The sequence below is a fragment of the Aquarana catesbeiana genome, linkage group LG01 (assembly GCF_042186555.1).
Source record: "Aquarana catesbeiana isolate 2022-GZ linkage group LG01, ASM4218655v1, whole genome shotgun sequence".
Lineage (NCBI taxonomy): Eukaryota > Metazoa > Chordata > Amphibia > Anura > Ranidae > Aquarana > Aquarana catesbeiana.
The window spans coordinates 315,511,166-315,537,162 of record NC_133324.1 but is presented as its reverse complement, the minus strand read 5'-3'; the positions used below and the strand labels follow the sequence as shown (position 1 = coordinate 315,537,162).

The window sequence follows — 25,997 nt, the reverse complement described above, 5'->3', positions numbered from 1 at the left end:
GGAAGGCCTGGATTCTTTCCTAAATGTACATAAGATAACTACATACTAACATTTATAAGTTAAGTTGATCTAGGGAACGTCCAATTGCCTTTTGGGGGATCAGGAAGGATTTTCTTCCCCTGCTGGAGCAAATTGGATCAGGCTTTATTGGGGTTTTCTGCCTTCCTCTGGATCAACTGTAGGTATAGGATTGTGTATATGGGATTGTATAATTTGTTTCCCCTTCTATTGGTTGAACTAGATCAGTGATGGCGAACCTTGGCACCCCAGATGTTTTGGAACTACATTTCCCATGATGCTCATGCACTCTGCAGTGTAGTTGAGCATTATATTAAATGAAGTTCCAAAACATCTGGGGTGCCAAGGTTCGCCATCACTGAACTAGATGGACTTGTGTCTTTTTTCAACCAGACTAACTGTTTAACTTAGATCATACCTAAATGTCATTTTATGTCTATACCATGACAGTCCGTCCTAAAGCCTTTTGTCACAAAGATAAATGGTGGCGATCTGCGATTTTTTGCGGGACTGTGACATTGCGGCGGACAAATCTGACCCCAAATTACACTTTGGTTACCAGTGACATTATTACATTGATCAGTGCTATAAAAATGTACTGACCAATGTAAAAATGACACTGGCAGGGAATAATGACGGCGGCTTGTCGGCAACTAGCTAAAAAATTAAAAGTCAGCAGCTACAAATACTATAGCTGCTGACTTTTAATAATAATACATTTACCTGTGCAGAGAGCCAGTACTGTACTCACACGGGCCAGTTCTTCACCGGTCTTCTCTTCAGGACCTCAGAGACGCCTAATTCCCACTGTGCATGCGCTGTGTGAATGGTCCCACAGCCTCCTGAAACATGTGACTTGTCCCAGAAGGTGGGGGCAGGGGGAGCGAACCTCTACTGGAATCGCCAATGGAAGTAGGGAGCGGGTACCTGTCAAAACTAGGTTCATGCTACCCCCCCCCCCAAAAAAAAAAAATTGCAAAAATAGGAGAGGGGGGTGGGGGAGAAGAGCGGAACTTCTGTTTTTCAGTGAAGTTCCTCTTTAAAGCGATTGTATACCCGCACATCTAAAAAAAGAAAAAGAAAAAAGAACCCTGCAAGGCAAAGGCATAATGAGCTAGTATGCACTGCATACTAGCGCATTAGGAAATACTTGCCTTAGATCGAAGCCCCCGTATTGCAGCCCAGTCCACACTGAGGGAGCTGACATCTTGCCCTCTGCGTTTCTTCCAGGTTTGCGGCTCCGGCGCTGTGAGTGTTAGGGTAGTTTTAGGTGTGCTAGTACTGTACTGTACTAGTGTACTAGCAAGTTAAGATACACTAACAAATTGCGAAAAAGGTTTTACATTGATAAAAAAAAAAAATGATAATTTTAAGCACCCCTGTCAGTGGTAAATGGTTTGCCCCATCTCTGTAACTGATACATTTGCATGAAAACGTGTTCTGTTGAAAAACAACAGACTCACTGGCAAGATCAGCAGGTGATAAAAAGCTTTAAAAAAAAAAGAAAACAAATACAGCCTTCACATCTAAGAATTGGAGTAAGTTCTGGTACATCCAACTGAAGTAAAAACTCACATAATGGATTGAATAAAGTCTACATGTGTGCAATTAATGTCATTATACCTGGAGGCTTCAGAGTATAACGGAGAACATACTTAAACAGCATGACAATTGTGTGCCCACAGAAATAGGGGCAAAGTAAACCTGCTGCAACCAAACTTGGAGAATACCTATTACAGGCAAATGTCAGATTGGTTGCTATGATGAACGTGGACATTTTTCTATGGCTTGTACTGTATATATGATACAGTTATTGGTTGACTAGCTCAGCTTTCCTGTCGAGCGTCTCAGCAGGGCTTGCCACCTATGGTTTCCAGGGCACTGTAAGCCCAATAGCCTATTTTTTTTTTTATTGGTACATTTGTACCTGCAGTGGTTTTTTTTCATAGACTACAATAGCTAAGATAATTGTACATAAACATTTTTGTCTTTTTAAAATAGTTTCTCCAGCAATTTTTGTACCACTGATTTTTATGTTGATTAGATTCAATCAACATTTTCCTTTTTTTATAAATTTTTCAATATTTGATAGGGCCACACCTTTCTCTGTTCCATTCACTTCAAATTATAATTGAATCTACAGGAATTTCCAGCTGACAATTGATCAGTGTTTTTTAACCTTTAAAAAGATGGGATTGGAAACAAAGGGTTCATTTATACCACACAAACTGCAACCAAATTAAAAAAAGAAATGTTTAAATTGTTCCCCAACCTCTTCACACTACATGTTTGCGGGTATCATTACAATGGTGGGGTCTCTTTGTTATTGAAATTCTGTGCGTCTCTTTTCTGCACCAAAATCACCATCCATACCTAATGGTGAAAACAATTAGAGAATAATCATAGAAAGTAGCTTTTGGGCTTTATATTATCCCAACTTGTACAAAAATGAATTTATCATCAAAAATGCATGTTAATATTCTTTTTAAATCAGGAAACTATGCTAATACGTCTTCTTCACCTTGCTGCTAAATGTATTTCTTGTATTTCACAAATGCCACACAATAACATAATGGCTCTGGGTTTAGGTACTGTATTGTTAAATCGGAAATACAGAGACAGATTCTATTAAAATCAGCAGTCTATTAGTAAAAAGGGATACAACAGTTAATTCACCGCAACAGAATAAAACAGGTGTAAATGCATATTATAGGATGGCAAAAACATTGACTGTAGACCATTTCCAATAATCAATTTTCTAGTTTAAAAAAAGGAAAAAAAAATCTTTTTTTTTTTTTTTTCTTTTTTCTTTTTTTTTAGCACTGGTATAGTTTTTACAAGAGACATACCGTTAACCTAATTCCATACTTTAAGCATATACAAGGGAGCTATAGCTATGGGGTTAAAGAAATACAAAAGTAAGCAAAAAGTATGCAGTGCAGTAAGGAATGGCATTGCAGAGATGTATGGTATGTAGCAGCAGGGCAGTCGGTGACCAGTTTGTAGTGGCAGGGCAGTTAGCAAGCAGTATGTAGTGGCTGGGCAATCAGTGAGCAGTATATGTAGTGGCTTGGCAGTCAGTGAGCAGTATGTAGTGTCAGGGCAGTCAGTGAGCAGTCTATACTGGCTGGGCAGTCAGTGAGCAGTATGTAGTGTCAAGGCAGTCAATGAGCAGTATGTAGTGTCAGGGCTGTCAGTGAGCAGTATGTAGTGGCTGGGCAGTCAATGAGCAGTTTGTAGTGTCAGGGCTGTCAGTGAGCAGTATGTAGTGGCTGGGCAGTCAATGAGCAGTTTGTAGTGTCAGGGCTGTCAGTGAGCAGTATGTAGTGGCTGGGCAGTCAATGAGCAGTTTGTAGTGTCAGGGCTGTCAGTGAGCAGTATGCAGTGGCTGGGCAGTCAATGAGCAGTTTGTAGTGTCAGGGCTGTCAGTGAGCAGTATGCAGTGGCTGGGCAGTCAATGAGCAGTTTGTAGTGTCAGGGCTGTCAGTGAGCAGTATGTAGTGGCTGGGCAGTCAATGAGCAGTTTGTAGTGTCAGGGCTGTCAGTGAGCAGTATGCAGTGGCTGGGCAGTCAATGAGCAGTTTGTAGTGTCAGGGCTGTCAGTGAGCAGTATGCAGTGGCTGGGCAGTCAATGAGCAGTTTGTAGTGTCAGGGCTGTCAGTGAGCAGTATGTAGTGGCTGGGCAGTCAATGAGCAGTTTGTAGTGTCAGGGCTGTCAGTGAGCAGTATGTAGTGGCTGGGCAGTCAATGAGCAGTATGTAGTGTCAAGGCTATCAGTAAACAGTATGTAGCACCAGTGGTCAGGGAGAGGTATGTCGTGACAAAGCACTCAGTGAACAGTATGTAGTGACAGATTAATCAGGGAGCGGTATATAGTGTCAGGGCAGTCAGTCAGCAGTATGTAGTGGCAGTTTAGGGCTGTATGTAGTTGCAGGGCGATCAGTGAGCAGTATGTAATGAAAGGCTAGGGTAATATGTAGTGGCCGAGCAGTCAGTGAGTATTATGCAGTGGTAGGGCAGTGAGCAGTGTGTAGTGGCACAGGGCAGCCAGTGAGCAGAATGTAGTGGCAGGGGAGTCAGTGTGCAGTATGTATTGGCAGGGCAGTGAACAGTATGTAGCGGCAGGGCAGTACGCGGATTGTAGTGGCAGGGTGGTGAACAATATGCAGTGGCAGGGCAGTCAGTGAGCAGTATGTAGTGTTAGGGTGCTCAATCACTTGCTACATGGCTGAGGATATGGAGGACTTCCTGGGCTTCCTAATTCTGGCTCTTCCTCCTTCCTCATCTTCACCTGCTGGATCATCCCAAAATGAAGCAGCCACCTGTTGGAGGAGTGGAGGAGATAGCCACAGCCCTGGTCCATCCACTAACTCCAACTGCTTTGGGAGATTTTCAAGCTAATTCAAAGGATAGGAGAGTGCTAAAGCAGCAGGCTTCAGGCTTCAGGCTTCCACACTGACCGTATTGGCGTCCCAGTACATTTAGTTGTAATGACAGGGACACTCACTGCAGCTGTCACCATAACTGGCATCTGGGGACAAATCCTGGGACAAAGCAGTCTCGGGACAGCTGTCTAAAAAAGCATGACTGTCCCGGCAAATCCGGGCTGTTTGCAAGTGAGTTTGCCCCCATTCTAGGCATGTCATGTATCTGCATGTATGACAACACAACTGCTGCAGTATAAGCACTTGAAAAGGAAATACCAGGGCTGATAAATAAAACAAATAGTTGATTAAAAAAAAACAAAAACATACAAATCAAACTGTAATTCATATTTGGCGCATGCAATATACTAATGCCGCGTACACACGACCGGACTTTCCGGCAGAAAAGGTCTGACGGAATCATTTCGATGGACATTCCGATCGTGTGTGGGCTTCATCTGAATTTTTCTAAAATTCTAACGGACCTAGAAATAAAACATGTTTCAAATCTTTCCGACGGACTCAATTCCTATCGGGAAAACCGCTAGTCTGTATGCTATTCCGACGGACCAAAAACGATGCAAGGGCAGCTATTGGCTACTGGCTATTGAACTTCCTTTTTCTAGTCCTGTCGTACGTCATCGCATTCTAAACAATCGGACTTTGGTGTGATCGTATGTAGGCAGGTCCTTTCAGTGGAACTCCGTCGGAAAGACCGTCGGAGTCTATTTTGACGGAAAGTCCAGTCGCGTGTACGCGGCATTAAAGTTGTTTTTTGTGTTTACACTTTCAAAGTATAACTTATTTGAAAAACAGCTTCAAACAATTCCAAATTTGCTCCGCCTGTTTTTCTTTCCTTTTTATATATAAATTAAAGTAAATCTGATATAAATTTTATTATAGGAGCATTTGCACAAAAAAGAATGGAAAAAAAAGTACCAATGTTGCTCATATTAGCCAATCATTCTCTAATAAAGACTAGAAAATAAAGACGAATGGTTGCTGTGATGAAGTTGGCCATTTCCCTATGGCTTGTATACATGGTGACCAGCTCAGCTTTCCTGTTGAACTCTCTCAGGACAAGACTTTGCATCAGCTGTTGGGACGTGAGATGTACAGTGTCCCAGTACTTAGCATTAAATTAGTCATCAGCACTAGGATTAATTTGGGATCAGTAGGGACCCATTTAGTACAATCTGCCACAGCTTTAAGGATAAGTACTATACACAATTAGTGTTTAACAGTCACACCATTGTCTGAATTGGAACACAGTAATATATATGTTATTTTACCTGTAGACATATTAGCAGTTGGTTGTTTTATTCACAAACTAGCTTTATAGAGGGATTTGCATCAATCAACGCAGGCTAAAAGCCAATCGTTTTCCATAGGCCCCATTCACACTACAATGCTATAATGCTGCATTGAGGAGGGTTTCAATGCATTGTGTAAAAAGGCAGGCATACTGCATTTTTTTTTCTTACATCGCACCTCTTTTTTTTTTTTTGGTTGAACTAGATGGACTTGTGTCTTTATTCAGCCTGACTATGTAACTATGACCACATCTCTGTTTCTTGTCATTTTGTAATCTGATTGAACAAACTACGATCGTGTTCTTAATGCAGATTTCCACCCAAAAGTGGAAGCTTCACTCATCTGCCCCCCCCCCCCCCCGTGCCACATTTGGCACCTTTCGGGGGGGATGGGGGAGCGGGTACCTGTTTTTGACAGGTACCCATTCCCACTTCCGAGAGATCTCACCGCGGCGAGATCACTTGGAAGTTCAGCCCCCCTCCTTCTTCCCCCACCGCTGGGCCATCCAGAAAGCACAGCGTACTTTGCGCATGCGCAGTGGGGAACCGGCTGTGAAGCCAAAAGGCTTCACTGCCGGTTTCCCTTACCACGAATTGCGGCAGCAGCACCCAAGAGTCAATGGAAATATTAGCTGGGGTGCCGACATTGCTGGATTCCAGGACAGGTAAGTGTCCTAATATTAAAAGTCAGCAGCTACAGTATGTGTAAAAGTATAAGAAGTGGGTGCTGCGCTGACCTGTGTAACATCAATATATAGGAACTGAGGGGTTATGTGTGAATAAAACAATAGTAAAAACTCATACGTCGTATCTTTTTAAAAATTACACACAGTGTGTAATCTATAAAACACTAACCCGTGCTCTACTCATCAACATGTATCAACTGTGGCAATACTAAGCATGCAGGGAACACACGTAGTCAATCCTCATGCATACATAGCAGCATGTGCAAAAACTTAAAGTTTTTAAGTATATTCCTAGAGACTGCTCCTGCAGTCTCTAGGAATATACTTGTGGCATATCCCACAAGGCTGTAGGAGCAAATACACAGAGTGGTCAGAGGATGGAGTGGAGGCGTTGTCAGCGGGGGGCTAGCTGCAGAACCTAGAGGAGACAGCCGACTCCTGATAACATCGGAGAAGAGGGTACCTCGGATGTAAGAAGTACATTAAAATGATAGAGACTCTGATTTATAAAATACACATGTGAACAGACGTAGAAAAAAATATATTTAGGGTGACATACATTTTAACTACGCAACAAGGCTGTAGGAGCAAATACACAGAGTGGTCAGAGGGTGGAGTGGAGGCGTTGTCAGCGGGGGCCTGGCTGCAGAACCCGGAGGAGACAGCCGACTCCTGATAACATCGGAGAAGAAGTACATTAAAATGATAGAGACTCGCATTTATAAAATACACATGTAAACAGACGTAAAAAAAAAAATATTTAGGGTGACATGCAATTTAACTACGCAACAAGGCTGTAAATAAGCAAGTGTATAAAGATCTATAGGCAGCTAGTGCCGTCAGGGTATGAGAATGTACAATATATTAGCAGTGGGTTTTCCTTTTCTCGTCCACGAAGGATGTCTGGGGTCATGGAGGCCACATGAACTTGCAATGGACCAGAGATGCTCTGACAACTTAGCCCTTCTGTTTCTTGCCAGAGCTGGCAGATGGTCAGACCTGACAGACAAGACTGGCAATAAATAATTTTAAGAAATCCTGTAGGGACCAGTAACATAGGATAAATCAAGTAAGGACACTGATCTGTTCTTTTTTTTTTTCTATTTGAAATATTGATTTGCAGCCCTTTGAATGACACCAAAAAGCCTAAATTAGAACTGTTGTTGTGTCTTAGGTTTCTAATTCTTGCATGCGCGTCGGAGATCAAAGATGCTTTAAAATCTGCAGTCATGTGATTTCTGGCAGTGCCCCGTGTGCTCGTTTCCCTGTGATGTTCTCTCCCTCCCCCCTGTGGCTCTTCCTCTCTATTCTTCCCAGTCCCTCCCCCCACTCTACCCCATCAACTGCAGATTTAGTTATGCATAGACAACTGTAGCAGAAAATCTAATTTGATGATTAGCAGAACTGCCAGGATCACTTCATGTCAAGAGATGCTATCTCTCTGCTTTCTCACTGATTAATCCCTCTCACAAAACAGCTGCAATGAACTTGCCCCTAAGGGCTGATTGTAGTCATCAATGTATCCTCACCGCGTCCCAGCTATTGAGCTTGACTAAATCAGGCAAAATGAAAGCATATCCTCTGCATAGCATGTCCGGTGTAACCTCTACACTTCAGTGCAGCAGGATAACCTTTTGTCGGGGACAGTTCCAGCTAATCCGGCTAATAAACTCGGCAAGCGTTTCCCAGAAGCTCGGCCACAAATGCAAAGTATTGCCCTTTTCTCTCCAGATCGGAGGTTTCTGAGTCAAAGAAGCAGTATGTGATGGCTTCATAAAGAGCACCTACTACGTTCTACACATAACCAAAGTACTAGTAGGAGTAGTCCAAGTATTGTAAAGGCTCGTTCACCATAGTGCCGTGACCTGCGTTTAACAGGTCACCGCCACAATTATTTTCTATGTGCCCCATTTACACTGCAACACAGCCAGGAGATGCGGTAAAAGGCAGATATGTCGAATTTTATGGCAGGGGATTGGAAGGCACCATATGTCACCACAGTTCAGCATAACGCACCATGCTGTTGTGCAGAGACATGAATGAAGTGGCTTTTTTTAGAATGCAAATAAATTTAAAGGATAAGTTCACTTAAAAAAATATATATAATAAATGCACTTTTTTTTTTTTTTGCAGGTAAAAAATGTGCATTTACTATTTTTTTTGTAGGAGTCTGAAAAAGATTGCACCCGCAATCAGCAGATCACTGGTTCCATGCAGGACTCCTACAGACTGTTACTGTAAGCTGTTACAGTGTAAAGCCTAGTACACACGATCCAAATGTCGAACATGCAAACGCCATGCTGGTAGTGCCATGGTAGGGTATAATGGTGGGAAGAGTGGCTATAGGGACAAAGGATAAAGCCTAGTACACACTACTAGTTAATGCAAAAAAAAAACAGCTCAAGAGGAGCCGCTGTACTAACTATGCAATGTTAGCACAGGGTGCTACTGTGTTCTGACAGGGGGACGCCCCCCCACAGAACATTCCGGTCCGATTGGCAGACCTTTTTTTGGCTTCTGTCGGACCGGCTGCAGTGCACAAGGGCCGAATGTCGGCCGGTTTCTATCGAACCAGCCGATGCCGCCAGACATTTGGCCCCTGTGTACTTAAGACTGAATCACCATTATGTTCCGATTTCAGGTCTTGTTATTATCCCACTTTAGTAACCACACACAATTTGGCTATTACCTTTAACTTATTAATAGCCTCTGCAACTTTCAAAAAAAGCAGTTTGTTTAAAGTTGATACCTGTGGTCCGTGTGTGACCTCTCCCAAGCCTGTCCGAAAAAGTCCTAGAGAAAGTAACCCTCCCCAGCCTGCCTAGATGCCAGGCCATGCCATAAGTGGAACAGGCACCCCAAGCGAGTGTTGGACAAGGTTATGCAGCGCCCAGGGCAAAGATGTCAAACTGCACCCCCCTCTTCCCTTAGGGTTATAGTCAGGATGCCCCCCATCCCTGCAATAAACCATTCCGCCCAGGGCAGCCGCCCCCTCCTGCCTACTCCTTGTCTAGGCCCTGCCCCCAGCACCGCAGAAGCTCATGTTTTGCCAGTTTCAAAACCTGCGCATGCTCTCTCTCCATTTTTTACACAATGCCACGCTCAGACACTATTGTGGCGAGGGGAAAAAAGGGTACACTGCACACATGTGGGTTTTGGGCCCATTGTTCCTGCAGTTCTGGAGGCATGTATCCCAGCATTGAGGCAGGCCGGGGAAGGTCTTGGACTTTTTCTGGCAGGCTTGGGAGAGGACACACAAGACCTACAGGTGGGACATTAAAAAAGCTCAAAAAAAAAAAAAAGAAGCTCCTTTTTTAAAACTTTTTATCCACTGTAGACACTTGAACGCAAGGGAGCTTCTTTTGGGAAGGTGAACTTGGCCTTTAAAGTGTATCTATATGCAAAGCTTCATGTAATTTCCTGTCCTGGGGAAACCTCCTTTACCAGACAGGAAGTAAAGGAACCTCACCAATGGAGCTTTCAACAGCAAGAAAAAATGTTTGGGGTGAAGAAAAGCTTTAACTCCAAATATAATACGTTTATTACTTGTGATAGTTTCTTAGTTGAACATAATCTAGTTTCAGTGAGAGACCAGCACTTCTCTTCAGAGAGTACTATTATTTATTTCTATGTGAGTGGCTGCAAATTTTCTGAATGAATGCAAGGCATTCTCTGATTGGACAAGGTAGAGAGGTGGGGCAGCGATGTCACACTCTCCACCTCATCCAATCAGAGAATGCTTTGCATTAAATCAGATAATGCAAAGCATTCTCTGAATGGTGCCCGTGCCAAGTGGCTGACCTCTTGTCTTCAAAATGCATGAGGCCAGCCGCTCAGCATGGGACTCGGTAGCAAGTGGAGATCACTAGAGTAGCAGTGTCTACTTCAGTGTTTCCAGCCTCCAGGGGCATGGGCCAGGTACGGTATATGCATAGTTACACTGGTCCAAGGTGGACCAATGTAGCCATGTAGAAATATGCCATGCCTGGAATTGTTCTATAAAGTACAGTTACATTATAGTAATCAGTTGGCAACCATATTTAATTCTGCATAAAATTTGCTTGCTACATTGGTACATTGCATATACTTATGATATGTTTAAACTTCTTTTCTAGGCATCCTGCATATCTTGTTTTGATTATTCTACGTGCATGTTTTCTACAAAAAAAAGTTTTTTTCCTGTATATTGTAGGTATTGAAATTAAGAAAAGGGGGGCAGTGGTCTGTCTCATGAGTGCTTTGCTAAGATGACATTACATGATCAGGGTGGTTTTATGTCTTTAAGAAGCCTGAGGCAGAATTTTTATAGTTCCCACCAGTGTATAAAAAAAAAAAAGGGAGAAGCTCTTGGTGTGCACTCTTGCTGATTGGCTTCACACTGTGCTCTCTCATGCAGTCATTGCCTTCTCCACTTCTACTGCCATCCAACACTCTGCTAATAATCAGCGACACACTGTACTCCATGGAGTGGCTCTGAAATCTGAGCAGGAGCAAGCTTGAATAAACGGTGAGGTTTGAGCCACAAATGGAGAATTCCCTCATTTTGAGGGATAAAGTGGGCCATACATATTCCATCTGATTGTACAATCTCACACCCTGTAAAACCAGATTCACCAAAGTATAATTCCGGTTTACCTCATGGACTTTGTTCCTTTGCTGGCCAGAGCCCTCACAAATAAAGATACCCAGGAGCAAAACCATGATGGAGTGACCTTTTCCCGGTGTGTCCAGTGACACCATTAGAGGTTGTAAGTGGTTTCTCCATGATTGCGCTGCTGGTGATGTTCTCCTTCCAACAGAATCGATAGTGTATCATTTTCTATTTACCAACACCGATGTAGTGTCTGGTTAGAGAGATACTGAACAGATTACTGTTTTCGCCCATGCAGCTGTATACAAAGAAAAGGGCACCTCAGACCTATTCTTCATAATCCTCTCACATCAAGGCCATGGTTACTAGCTACCGCTCAGGCATAAGGGTGGGACGTTGTACACCAGATAAAGAGGCAGAATCTATATCAGGCTGCTTGCTAGTTAAAGCGAACCTTGACTCCCCAAGCACAAAAATCCGTGTGGCATGCAGCTCTGTACACACATCCCATTTAGTCATTTACATAGTTACATAGTAGGTGAGGTCGAAAAAAGACACAAGTCCATCAAGTCCAACCTATGTGTGTGATTATATGTCAGTATTACATTGTATATGCCTGTACGTTGCGGTCGTTCAGGTGCTTATCTAATAGTTTCTTGAAACTATCAATGCCCAACGCTGAGACCACCGCCTGTGAAAGGGAATTCCACATCCTTGCCGCTCTTCCAGTAAAAAAACCTCTACGTAGTTTAAGTTTAAACCTCTTTTCTTCTAATTTTAATGAGTGGCCACGAGTCTTATTAAACTCCCTTCTACGAAAAAGTTTTATCGCTATTGTGGGGTCACCAGTATGGTATTTGGATATTGAAATCATATCACCTCTCAAGAGTCTCTTTTCCAGAGAGAATAAGTTCAGTGCTCGCAACCTTTCCTGATAACTAATATCCTCCAGAGCCTTTATTAGCTTTGTTGCCCTTCTTTGTACTCGCTCCATTTCCAGTACATCCTTCCTGAGGACTGGTGCCCAGAACTGGACAGCATACTCTAGGTGCGGCCGGACCAGAGTCTTGTAGAGCCGGAGAATTAACATTTTATCTCTGGAATTAATCCCCTTTTTAATGCATGCCAATATTCTGTTTGCTTTGTTAGCAGCAGCATTGCATGCCGTTGCTTAGCCTATCATCTACTAGGACCCCCAGGTCCTTTTCCATCCTAGATTCCCCCAGAGGTTCTCCCCCCAGTGTATAGATTGCAGTCATATTTTTGCCACCCAAATGCATTATTTTACATTTTTCTACATTGAACCTCATTTTCCATGTAGTTGCCCACCCCATTAATTTGTTCAGATCTTTTTGCAAGGTTTCCACATCCTGCAGAAAAGTTATTGCCCTGTTCAGCTTAGTATCGTCCACAATTACAGAGATTGAACTGTTTACCCCTTCCTCCAGGTCGTTTATGAACAATATAAACAGGATTGGTCCCAGCACAGAACCCTGGGGGACCCCACTACCCACCCCTGACCATTCTGAGTACTCCCTATTTATCACCACCCTCTGAACTCGCCCTTGTGGCCAGTTTTCAATCCATGTACTCACCCTATGGTCCATGCCAGCAGACCTTATTTTGTACAGTAAACGTTTATGGGGAACTGTGTCAAATGCTTTTGCTAAATCCAGATATACCACATCTACGGGCCTTTTTTTATCTAGATGGCAACTCACCTCCTCATAGAAGGTTAATAGATTGGTTTGACAAGAACGATTCTTAGTTAATCTATGCTGATTACTGTTAATGATACCGTTCTCATTACTAAAATCTTATATATAATCCCTTATCATCCCCTCCAAGAGTTTACAAACTATTGATGTTAGGCTAACTGGTCTGTAATTCCTAGGAATGTGTTTTGGGCCCTTTTTAAATATTGGTCCTTCCATTGGCTTTTCTCCAATCAGCTGGTACCTTTCCAGCCAGTAGACTGTCAGTAAAAATTAGGAACAATGGTCTGGCAATTACTTGACTGAGTTCCCAAAGTACCCTCGGGTTCAAGCCATCTGGTCCCAGTGATTTATTAATGTTAAATTTCCCAAGTTTAATTTTAATTCTGTCCTCTGTTAACCATGGATGTGCTTCCTGTGATGTGTCATGAGGATAAACATTGCAGTTTTGGTTACTGTAGACCCCCGATTCCCTCGTGAAGACTGAGGAGAAGAATAAATTCAATACCTTTTGTACATTGAAAGAGTTTTTAGCAAACTTACATTTCTTCCCCCCACTTCCTGGTTTTCATAGACGCTGGTGCTGTAGCCAGGATCTTACAAGGGCGCCTTGGTAAGGTTACATCACCAGTGCCTTCCAGGGAGATCTCATCTGATTTTGCACATGTGCTGTACTGGACCTGGTGTGGTTTGTCATTAATTAATAACCAATCGTGCCAGGTCTTGCATGGTGCATGAGCTATAGGAGGTGTGGCATTTTATTTTATTTTATAACAAATCACCTCAGATCCCCTACAGTGCATTCTCAAGATCAAGTCCAGGTGTCATCCGTAGAGTGACGCAGAAAAAGGAAAGAATGGTGCTCGTGTTTCCTCTCCGCATGAAGAAATAGACCATAGGCACCGCAGAAAATCTAGAAAAAAGATGCTAAGTTTATTGCTATTCAAACAAGGATTGCATTGCTGTGAGTTTTTTTATTGGCAGGTGGGGGTGGGTAAAATAATGGAACAAACATTCTTTAATAAGGAAAACAAACATTATAATTGAAGTGCCACAACACTGCTAAGAAGTCCAGATACAACTTTATTCCAATAAAAGTCAGGGGAACAATCCAAAAAAGGTATGCAAAGCATTTTGGAGGTCCAAGAGTACCCCCCTTTATCAATGCTTGATTGACAACAATGTGAAAAAAACAAAAGTGAACTGAACCTGCAATGTTATTTTTTCCATTGTGAATTATAAGCATTGACCTTATCAGCAGCCTGTTTGGCAGCCAAACAAGCTACTGATAAGGCCTATGATTCTACCTCTTTTATCAGAAAAAAGTTGTATCTGGACCTTTTAGAAGTGGTGTGGGGCTTCAATTTTAATTTTTATTACATTACACGCCAAGCCAATGAGACCATAGAGATCCTTTGAGGTGTAGAAACGGCCTGTCCGGAAGGTTTGTAAGACCCAAGTCCACATCCCCACTTGTGTGCTGCCTATATACACTCAAGTCATTGATGTAAACAATGTAAGCCATGGACAGGACTGTTCATACATAGCTTTTTCTGTTAAAGTGAACCTCCCATTAAACAGTTCCCTGGTTCTAAGAGGGAGCATATAGGTATTGGCATATTGTATTATTGTTAGAACAAAAAGAGAAAAAATTACTTTGTTCTTACCATGAATAAATTACTGCAACTAAGCTCCTTCATGTTACCGTAAACCAAGCTAATCTAGATTATATGGCCCTTGCCAACCAAGAGTATTTTTAAGCATTTAATGACATTGGAAACTGCAGGGTGTGCTTTGGTGAAATGCTGTGTAGCGAATACATTTTTAAGCAGAATTCTGTGTAACCCCCAACTAGTCCAAAAAATACTTCCTTCCCCACCTAACACCTGTGCTTGTTTACCTGTGTAAAAAAGATATACTTACCTATTTTCATGCTGCCCTGGTCTGGTCATGTGACAACAGAGGAGAGGAGAGAGCACTTGACATCCATTGTCGGCGCTTCCTTCTCTTCCCTGCAACCACGCTGGCTGACACAGTGGAGTCAGATCATGTGACCAGACCAGAGCGGCATGAAAATAGGTATATGTATGCATTATTTTTATACAGGTTAGTAGGCATTGGTGTAAGGGGGGGGGGGGGGGGGGGAGTATTTTTAAGATTAGTTAGAGTTATCTTGGAGTTCTACCTTAATATCGATGGCCTAGGTAAAATAGTGATACAATATAACGCACAGATCAATTTTGCAATATACAACCCTTAAATTGTGTTATTTTTTTTGACAGAAGATAACTGAATAATGTCAATGTAAAGGAATTATGAGCATTGAATGTATTTAAATTGCCAGTATTACTCGTTCTTATGTAGATTTATTATTGGTAGAAATTGTCATGCAATCTATGATCTGATGGTACATACATTTTCTGCCCAAAGTCTTCCTGAAGTAACTATGCAGATAATGACATACTGGTCCTGGTGCTGGTGGAACACAGACAAATTTGGAACTCTTCACAAGTCAATGGCAGGGCCTTATAGTAGGTTGCTGAGGCAGCAGGCCTACATAGCAGTGTTGGATGTGGACAGGTTTGGGTAGTTCTACAGCCATCATACAGAGATGTAGGGCATGGGCAGTGCCATCCTTTCAGAAAAAAGCACCTTATAAGCGATCAGATAGCAATATAGCTCACATTCTGCTTTTATAAAGGTAAATAAAAGTATTTACATGCCACTATTACCACCTTGTAACTAGTACATTGGTGGCAGTAGCAGCATGTAAATAAAGATAAACCCATGGCAAGGAACTAAGTTGAGATTACAAATATGGGATCTGTCATATGTGCAAAAGGAGCTGGTGGCTCCTTCTCTTCTCGAGTGCCCCATCGGAAAACCTCTCTCATTCGGGACACCCATGCGGGCGCTCTCCCAAGTCCTGCTGCTGCGTCTATTGACACAGACAGCAGGACTCAGCCCTGCCCCCCAGTGCCCGCTTCATTGGATTTGATTGACAGCAGCGGGAGCCAATGGCTGCGCTGTTATCAATCTATCCAATCAGGACACAAGACACCGGCCGGAGCTGGTGTGTTCATTCCTGTCGTGGGAATTACGGGGCTCAGGCAAGTAAAAGGGGGGCTCGGGGGGGGGGGGGGGGGGTCTTGCATCACAGGAAGTTTTTCACCTTAATGCATAGAATGCATTAAGGTAAAAACCCCTTTAAGATTTGTTCGGCTAGACAGTACAGCCAGTCTGATAACCTGACTTTTCTTTTTTGCTGCATTTCCGCAACATAGCTTGAACTGCACCCAACTTGTGACTGGACAGTGATGGGGCAGCAACTGACTGATGAGCTCATCTCTCTGTTCTTTTCTCCTGTCATCATGTTTCTTATCAGTATCATGTAATGCTGGATACCTGATTGGACCTAATTACTGCCTCTCCCTCTCTCATTCTGAGAGCTGTTGTTCTGGGGGTTACGAGAAGCTAACATTAAGTCAGATTCATGTATTTATAGTAAATGTGTTTAAAATGCATTTCATGATTTTTTTTTTTTTTTAACCCATAATTGCATTCATTGATGTTTTCTTTTTCTTTTTTTTTTTTAATACCTGCCTGGGGTTCAGCGTTAATGATGTTGGTTCTTTTATTACTGCACATCAGTTTTTGCAGAGTGTGGCTGAATCTGTCCATATGGGTTTAGCTGCTGTAGAACACAAATTGACATGGTCTTTCTACCTTTGGCCGGCAGATCAGACCCAGTTGACAAATTTTTCCATATAACAAATGTTCGTACACACGCATACACAAGCATCAATTAAAAAAATGTGAATGAAAAGAAACAAATGAGCGGTGCTTTAGAAAACATACAGCAAGCTCCTCCATTTGCCTTTGAGAAAGAGCGGGAGGACAGATGGAATTTAGACAGGCGTTTAGAGTAATTACTCTGTAACGAGGATTTTGTTGTGAAATTAGTATCTTAAGGAGGTGGTGCAGATATCTTTCAAAGGATGAATACCTCATTAAGAATCTGAATAAAGAAAAAAGGGAAGTGACGGTTTACAATTGGAGCTTGGCAGACACCTGCCTGGTTTTAAATAACAGCTTTGTCCTTCGGCTTTTAAAACTTGTATCAGTTTTGCTGAACTGCTTTGTTTAAGCGATACAAATCGCTTGTGTTTTGCATAGCAAGGAGAGCGTATCATTCTAAAAATGAATGTTGCAGTGGAATTAACACTTCTGTGTGCAAACCTACATTACCGGAGAACACACTATGATGTTCTTGCTAGTTAGGCCTTTAAAAAAATTGACCTGGAAACATATCATTTGATGACAGGTAGGATTTGCCTGACCCATGCAATTGGATTCCTTTTCACAATCTGTCATTTAGTTTGACAGATCTTATACAGAGTAGATACTTTGTATCAGAAGTCCTTGTTAGAAGACTCTGCTTATACATTTCAAATAGCTACACAAGGAAATTCGGCCATAAACAAGCAGATGCCTCCCTGCCCAGAGAATATACTCATCATTCCTACCATTGAAGATGTTTCGTGTATGACATATCCAATGCACAGAAGCTTTCTATGCATGGTTAACACTTCATTTCCCCTTTTTTCATTGAGAAGATGGGAGTATCAGCCATGTTGCCCTTAAGTTTCCCAGCAAATCAGGAAATTTAATGGTTACTTCTGATGATCAAAAGCACTTAATATCGCCCCCGCTTAGGGTAGTAGTCATAGCATGATGGGAGCTAGCATTTTATGGTAACTCTAAGAACCCTTTCACACTGAGGCGCTTTTCAGGCGCTTTCACGGTAAAAAAAGGGCCTGAAAAGCTCATGAAAACCAATTTCCATTAAAATAAATTTAATGCTTTCTCACTGGGCCGGTGTGTTGGGGGCAGTGAAAAACTGCTGCAAGCAGTGTCTTTGGAGCATGTTTGGAGCGCTAAAAAAAGTACCTCAAAAGCGCCTCTCTCCATTGAAATGAATGGGAAGCGCCTGAAAAGCAACGAAAAGTGTCTCAAAATGGTTCTTTTGAGTCACATGACCTTCTAAAAGCGCACTGCTAACGCCTCAAAAACACTTGAAAAGCACCTCAAAAGCGCCCGCGTTTTATGGGCAATTTTCAAGCGCCATAGTATGAAAGCAACCTAAGGGCTTGTTCATACCAGCCTGCACGCTAAAGCGGGCTGTTCTGGTGTGTGAGCTGGTGTTCAATGTGCAGCGGGGGTGAGAGTTGATGCCTTGCGTTGTTACAACATGAATGTCAGGAGTAGAAAAATTTGTTGGTAGGTCATGATATACGTAAAGGGTCTCTAACAACTAAAGTTTTTATTTATTTATTTAATTATTTATCACTATTTTGGGACAGTTTTCCTTTTATAATAAAAACAGTGCTTCAGTGATATTGTTTCTTAAACAATGGGGGAGATTTACTAAAACTGGAGCACTCAGAATCTGGTGGGAGCCAATCAGCTTTTAACTTCAGCTTGTTCAATTAAAGAGGAAGTAAACCACTGGCTTTTTTTTTTTTCTGACCTGCAAAGTAAGGCCTCTTTCACACGGGGCAGATCAGTCATGATCCGCCCCGTGAACACACGCTGGCTCAGCGGGGATCGCTCCGCCGATCCCCGCTGAGCAGGAAGATGACAGGTGCATCGCTGCACACTGTGCAGCGACGCACCTGTCAGAGCGCCGCTCTCCCCTATGGGGGGATCGGATGATGACGGTCCGTAGTGTCCGTCGTCATCCGATCCGAAAACGGAGGGAAAAGTAGGTTTTTCCTCCGTTACACTTTTCGGATCGGAGCGGGGTCGGATGTCAGCGGACATGTCACCGCTGACATCCGACGCTCCATAGGGATGACTGTATGTCCGTTTTTCATCCGAAAACGGATGGATGAAAAACGGACATACGGATCATCCGTGTGAAAGAGGCCTTAAGCATACTAACACATTATGTGAAACTTACCTGCAAACGAAGCCCTCCACCGCTGAAGGCCGCATCCATCTTCCCCGGTCTTCCTTCCGGGTCCACGGACTCCGGATGTGTGACTGGCCAGAGCCACGTGACATCACTCCTATGCATGTGCGTGGCAGCCGCCAGTCACGGCACAGGGCTCTGAAGGAACAGCACGGGTGGCCGTTCCTTCAGAGCGCATACGCCCATGACGTCATCGGCTGCATATACAGTAAATGGTGCACAATTAGGAGATATTTACAGTACCTATAGGTACAATTAATCGATGGGAGTTTGCAACCACTTTAAGCTTTGACAATAAAAAAGAAGCTGATTTGTTTCTTTGTAGAGCTGCACCAGATTTTGCGTGCTCCAATTTTAGTAGATGACCTCCAATGACTATATACTGTATGACATAAGCATGTACAAAACTGAAAACATTTGTTATCACTTGGTAACTAACCTTACATGGTTGTAAAGATATAAACAATGTTTTACCAGTAGTATTGCTTGCATATGTTCCCCATGGATGACCGTTTTAAATTGTTTAATCATCACCGTATTTGAGGTCTAAATGATTTCCCTCTGTACTATTAAATAGCTGTTAGCTTCAGCTTTCAGAAAATCCCCCCAAAAATGGAGGGTATCTTTTTTTGAATACTCGGTTGTTCAATTATTAAAATATCCTGGACCTTTTTGTCAGTGTATTTCATAGCTGTAGCTTTATTTTGTAACCATGTTCCAAATGCTACAGTTTCAGTCCATCCAAAACTAAAGCTAGCTATACCTTAATGTATTTTTAAACAAAGGTCCTATAAACATTCATACAAAATGTACATTTGATGTCTTGACGAATATCGTTCGAAAAATACTTCAAAATGTTGTAATAAATAGACTTTCTCGTACAAAAGCCATATACCCTGTTAGAACTTTGTTAGTTCAAGAAAAGACCTTTAATTTCATTCCACATAATTCCTCTGTCCACTCTATACATGGTGAATGTATGAATCTCCTGCTGTATGGCTTTTAGAAGAATACCTGTATGAAGCCTCTGTTTGGCCCAAAATTTTCCATGCAGCTCAGAATATCGGGCAGGAAGTGGTTGACAGGGCTACCCACGCAGCAAATTTTGGCTGGTTCATCAGGAACCCGCCAAAATTCATATAGCATAGCATATAGCCAGCTTAAGATTTCTTGATGTATCATTACTGCTTGCTCCTCAGGCTTTCTTGCATAATATATTAAATGGATAAAGAAGTGGAAACGTAGGGCTCCCTTGTGCACTGTCACAGTGGAAGATATGACACTGGCAAAGTGCAGATATATTTCACCAACTGACTATAAATCCTCTATGTGGACTCACAATCTACCACCCTTTTTATTATGCTTTACCCCCCCAAAATTGTTCTTGGAGATTATTACCCCCCATCCCCCATCCAACCAATTCACTCTCCTCTATTGCTTTGACAATGTATTTAGTCCTGCCAATAAAGCTTATATGAGCTTATTTGAAGTTGTATACAATAGATATGAGAAAAGAAACCAGTGGATGATTCAACCCATCAGCATCTACCCAAAGTATTTTTTGCAGCTTAGTAAACACCAGGCTCTGGTCAGAGATGCTAACAATCCGATGTTAGTATAGCGATCTCCCATTCTGTTCTATTGTGTTCTGATAGGGGATGCCTGCCCACCAGAACACTACAGTAAGCACTCTCAGCCATTGGCTGAGAGCGCTGATCAGTAGCCGGTCGGCTGCAGGTTTTCTAGCATGCTTGTCTGACAGAAGCTGGCTGAACGTCCGGCTTCTGCTGGACCGGCTGCAATACACACAGGCCGAATGTCAGCCAGTTTCTATTGAACCGGGCGATGCCGGCCGACATTCGGCCTGTGTGTACTAGGCTTTAAGCTTCCATATATTTCATTTTAGGCAGACAAAAAAAAAAAAATATTTCCGCCCTAGCATAATTATATGAAGTGGCGCATGGACAAATGGGGCAAGTACTCTGAGATGTGATTTTATAATTAGGTCATAGTACCTTGGGGGAATAAAAAACCTCTATCTGCTGCTTCCTGTCTATTTACTAACATTTTACCTTCTTTTTCTTGGTTTATGAATGTAGTGCAAACATCAGGAAAAAATTACCAGAGAGAACATGGGTATGCAGAGTTTTAAGAAAGTTTGTTTCCTTTGAGGATAAATTGGGGTGAGCACTAACATAAATCTATTAAGATGAGGGCACCGTGTGACGAGAAGGTGCTTGAGATATGGACTGTGCATTGTTTTAAATTTTATTACTGTGTGAGACATCTGCACAAACTGTTGCATTTTTGTCTGAGTCGTGGGGTCCCCCTTAGGACTGTGCATTGTTTTCTATTGGGATTGCAGTGTTCCTATATATCCTTGTTGTTATAAGACTTCTGCCCTGATAAGCAGTGTCTGCTTACTAATGTTATTAATGTCTTCTTGCAGTGCTGCCATCTGCCTAGCTGACCATAAGTCTTTGCAACTATGTTGGCGTGTCTTCAAAGAACCCAGAATCCTCCAGTAAAGCACCTTGTATGTGCAAACAAGGGGCTGGAACCTCGAAAGTGTAAGTACATTGCAGAGAATTGTCGATTTTTTTTTTTTTTTTTAATTATTTTTTATTTTTTTTTTCAACATATTTGCTGTAAGAGTTTCAAATGTTTTGATTCAGACATAGATCTGATAGTATAGTGAAAACTGGGGTAAACTACTAAATACTCATTTGAAGTTCTGGATGTACAAGGTGTGCCATGCTTATTGTGAATATACAAATGTATAAAACAGTGTATAGGTTTATAGTATCCAGCATAGCAATGCAGACAGTTGTTACATTCAGCAATGCTTGATGGGTTTTGTCAGGAGACAGTCCATGAGGTGCTTAGTAACAGCTTGCAAAGTTGGCAACATATGCAGTGACACATACAAGGTAGAGGCACAGGCATTGGCAGAGCCCACTAGCGTAAGTGATCTGAAACTGAAACCGTAAAGTGCGCACGTCTGTGAATCCCAGTGAGGTCAAGAAGAAAATAGATATAGATGTGCTGTTACGCTATAGGTTTATCTCAGTGACTCAGAAGATAAGGAAAAGGTAATTGCATAGATGCAGAGGATCATGCTATTAGATATGACCTTAGAGCATTTGCAAGGTTAAAGTAAAACTCCTAGGCTCTGCTTTTAGCTTGATTTTTCCATAATCACCCTCCTACTCCTGAAATAGCTTTGTTGTATGGTTAGTCAATTGCATGTCTCTTGGTACCTGTTCCTATGTGATGTGTCGCGAGCCATGCTGCATCTGCCTCATAGAAAATTCTGACATTAAGAGCTATGTCCACGCCAGGTTTGGGACTGTGCTGGGCGTCCAAAATCAGTCTCAGTGCAAAACAAGGCAAAAAGCCTGTTATGCTAGTTCACACCATCACACCAAAGCCCAATTCACTTTACTTGTGACCTCTGTGAGGTTTTTTATTATGGTTAGCAATGGTGGTCGCTCCATTAGGGGTGCAGAGCCCCCAATCCATGCACCCGGCCCATAACCTACATGCAGGGTGCCGGACGCATGGATTTCAAAAAGTTTTTTTTTTCTTTTTGAAGCACATGATTAGAGCCTGACGCTCTAATTGGCTTCAAAAAGGGCGGGCTCGGGGAGCAGAGCACTGCGCCCCTAGCCCACCCACTTGTGTGACAATAGCGAATTAATATTCTCTATTGTCTTCCTGCCTTTTCCTCCCGGCCAATCAGGAAGCAGGTCTTAAGACTTGACTGGCCGAGAGGAAAAGTGATTGTATTGGCCGGCCAGAAGCAGGGGGGAAGCAGCCAAGGAGGAAATGCAGGTGGAAGCTGCCTGCGGGGCTGGTGAGCAGAGAGCGAGCAAGAGGGGGGGGGTTATTTGCCGAGTGACAGGGAGTGGGAAAAATGGAGCACCAGCTGCCACTGATGGTTATTGTCCTAATTATGGAGATTTTACCTTACGTCCTGTCTTGCTGTCACCAAAAGATGACATAAGGGTAACTAGTGACACCAGGATAGGAAGACACATACAGTAATAAAACCTGACACATGTTTTAACCATAGGTGTGCGCAGCCTATTGCATTAGGGTGTGCACCCCAAAACTCAAACACATATGCGTATGTATAATATATATATATATATATATATATATATATATATATATATATATATATATATACACACACATATACTGTATATACACACACAAATACTAACATATATGTACATAAAACCACCTATTTATGTGCCTGCCTAACCCAAGTGCCTTTGTTCAACTTTTTATTAAAAAATAATAAATGCATAGAGGTATAACTCCTGCTAGCGGCTGAAGGGTTAAAACCGGCCATGTTGCGGTGCTGCCAAAGCTCTTTGCAGGCGCTGTGCCAGCGCTGCCAATTCATTCCAATGGGCATTGGGCGGTTTAGAAGCAGTGTATACAGCGCTACCACACCACCCCAAAGATGCTGCTTGCGGGACCTTTCCTAACGTCCTGTCACACTGCCCCTGTGTGAAAGCACTCAGGCTTTCACACTGAGGAGGCAGTTTTCAGGCACTTTACAGGCGCTATTTTTAGCACTAAAACGCCTGAAAAATACCCTAGTGTGAAAGGGGTCTTAAAGCGGAGTTCCACCCTAAAGTGGAACTTCCACTCATCTGATTCCTCCCCCCCCTCCAGTGCCACAATTGGCACCTTTCAGGGGGGTGCAGATACCTGTATAATACAGGTATCTGCACCCACTTTCGGGAATAGCTAGCTGCAGATGCCTGACCCCCCCCCACCCGTTGTGGTCTGGGAAACACACAGTTCCCACAACACAATGGGGACCAGTGAAGATGCGCAGGGTGACAGTAAAGCCGCAACGCTTCACTTCCTGATTCCCTGACCGAGGATGGCGGTGGGGGCAGCTGAAAACCGAGCAATTGCTCGTCATCTGCTGCCGACATCGCGGGCGCCCTGGACAGGTAAGTGTCCATTTATTAAAAGTCAGCAGCTGCAGTATTTGTAGCTGCTGGCTTTTAATATTTTTTTTTAAGGTGGAGCTCCGCTTTAAGTTACTGGCTGTGGTCACACTCCAGCCTCCCTATCATACCATACAGGGTTAATGTCCCTGTATGGTATGTGATGATGTCATGGCTTTGGGGTGAAGGAAGAGACATTAGAGTCAGGTAAGTGAAAGAGGTTACCCCCCTCCCCTCCCCCCACACACTGCAAGGATAGACTTTTTTACTGTCCTGGAGTTGGGCTGTATTATTATGATAAAGAGTTTTTGATAGGTTAGGAATTCCTGGGACTTCAGAGGTGCTACATAGATGTATTCCATACACACACACACATATTATATGTTATTAAAAAAAAATCATTTTAACAGGATATAATGTGTATGTGGAATACATTTATGTAACACCTCAGAAGTCCCAGGAATTCCTAACCTGTTCAAGAATGTTACTTTCTCTTTCAGTAAACCTGTTCTGCAAAAAGTGCATAGAATTGTATAGTGGAAGGCAGAGAAGGTCAGTACTCACAGGTCTCACAGGTAAAAGGCTGCTATGTGTCCTCTGAGCTCTTCCATCAACCCCAGGGAGAGCTGTGCTGTGTGCTGGACAGGAGGAAAGAGATCGAGGGTGCACTCTGTGATGATCTCTTCCTGCTCCTCCCACCTGTACTGGAGCTGTGAAAGCCCCGACTCAGCCAGACAGGAACCCGAGGAGGAGAGAGACAGTTTTCATCCAAATGGTGTATCAGAGAGGAGTTTGGCAAGCTGTCTTCTGGCACACAGGGCATAGGATGGTGGGTGACTCCTGTAAGGACTGCAGCCACAGCTGTAAAGTAAGCAGTCAGGAATTATCCGATGCTCTCTGGAGTTTACAGGCTTTATCTCTGACAGCTGGCGGCGGAGTGATATTCAGCTGACTGGGATGCTGTAGCCGGAACTACAGAGTCAGCATCGGGAAATGCGGCTGACTGACTGATTACTCCGCAGCCAGTGGCTGCAGTTCCCACAGGAGTTGTACACATCCATGACAAATAGTCTAACTCGCAGCAGTGTCATTTAGAAAAAAAGAATTCTCACACATACACATTTTAGCAGCAAAAAAGCCCTGGGGGTGTGTTGGATGTGCCTGGGCATTAGGGTGTGCCCAGGCACACCTGGCACACCCTGTGCGCACGCCTATGGTTTTAACCCTACCAAACTTAAAGTGTTACTAAACCCAGGACCCTGCATTCACTATATCTGGTCTCCCACAGTACACAGAACCTGCAATAGTTTTAGTAAATATAAACTGCTAAATATCTTTTCTCAGCAGCAGTATATAGCAGTCTTGTGACTTATATCAGTGTCTGGCTGAGCACTAGTTAAAGCTTGTAGGAGGAGTTTTCATTTTCCTCTGACTGTCCTATGAGACCGCATGAGTCCTGGCCCTCTGTCTGGACAGTGCTGATTGTCCCTGTGCTGATCACATTCACCACACCAAAAAAAAACTTTGTAGCAATACACACCAATTTGAGCCAGTAAAACAATGACCAGTGTTAACAGGCTTTTGTGTGCTTCAGAACTGCTTCTCTCCCCGTATACAATTATGTGGGAATGCAAAGGTAGTTGGAGCAGGTCAAATGTAAGTCAACTGAATGTGTAATTATTTAAGACGTATTTCTGATCTGACGTCTAAAGCAAACTTCATGTACCCATCAAAGCCGGTCTACCCAGACCCCAGTGCTAATGCCTTGATATTCCAGAGCCTGCCCACACACTGTTTATTGTGAAAGGACTCTTGAGAAATGTGGTTCTGGGTGTTTGTCTATTTAATTAGAAACCAACTTCCCAGCAGCTGCTCCTACAAGCCTCAAAATGATGTCACATAAAGTGATAAAAGCTGTCTTTCACTACAGAAACCAGGTAAAGGAAAGAATATTGCTGGGGCTGGCTCTATAGGGGGATACATTTGGGTAAAACCTGGCCATAGATTGCAAAGTACTTGGTAAAAGCCTGTGTTCTTTGACAACTGCAGTATAACAACCAGATAAGCGGCAATTAGAAATCGGTATTTGCTAGAGTTCTTTAAATCCGCAGTTTTAGTTGTACATTCAGTAGTACTTAGGATAAGGCTAACCCTTATATTTTACTCGTGCCTCCAAATTCAGCAGATACTTGTGTGTGCTGTCAGCTGTGCGTGCCTACGCTAGCTCTGTGTAGCACTGAGACTTTCAGCTGTAACAGCTTTCTATTTCCAGTGGCACCAGCTCAGACAGAGATATGACAGGG

At 42.9% G+C, this 25,997-nt stretch overlaps 1 protein-coding gene across 2 annotated transcripts in view; it reads left to right on the top strand.

Moving 5' to 3' along the window:
• The window catches only part of FAM222A (family with sequence similarity 222 member A), a 106,400-nt gene that overhangs the window by 47,587 nt on the left and 32,816 nt on the right, over positions 1-25,997 (top strand). For both annotated transcript variants that reach the window (XM_073629714.1, XM_073629706.1), the window contains exon 2: positions 21,171-21,291. In XM_073629714.1, the coding sequence (XP_073485815.1) occupies positions 21,210-21,291 (82 nt within the window). In that variant the 5' untranslated portion in view covers positions 21,171-21,209. The remainder of the gene's footprint in view (positions 1-21,170; positions 21,292-25,997) is intronic.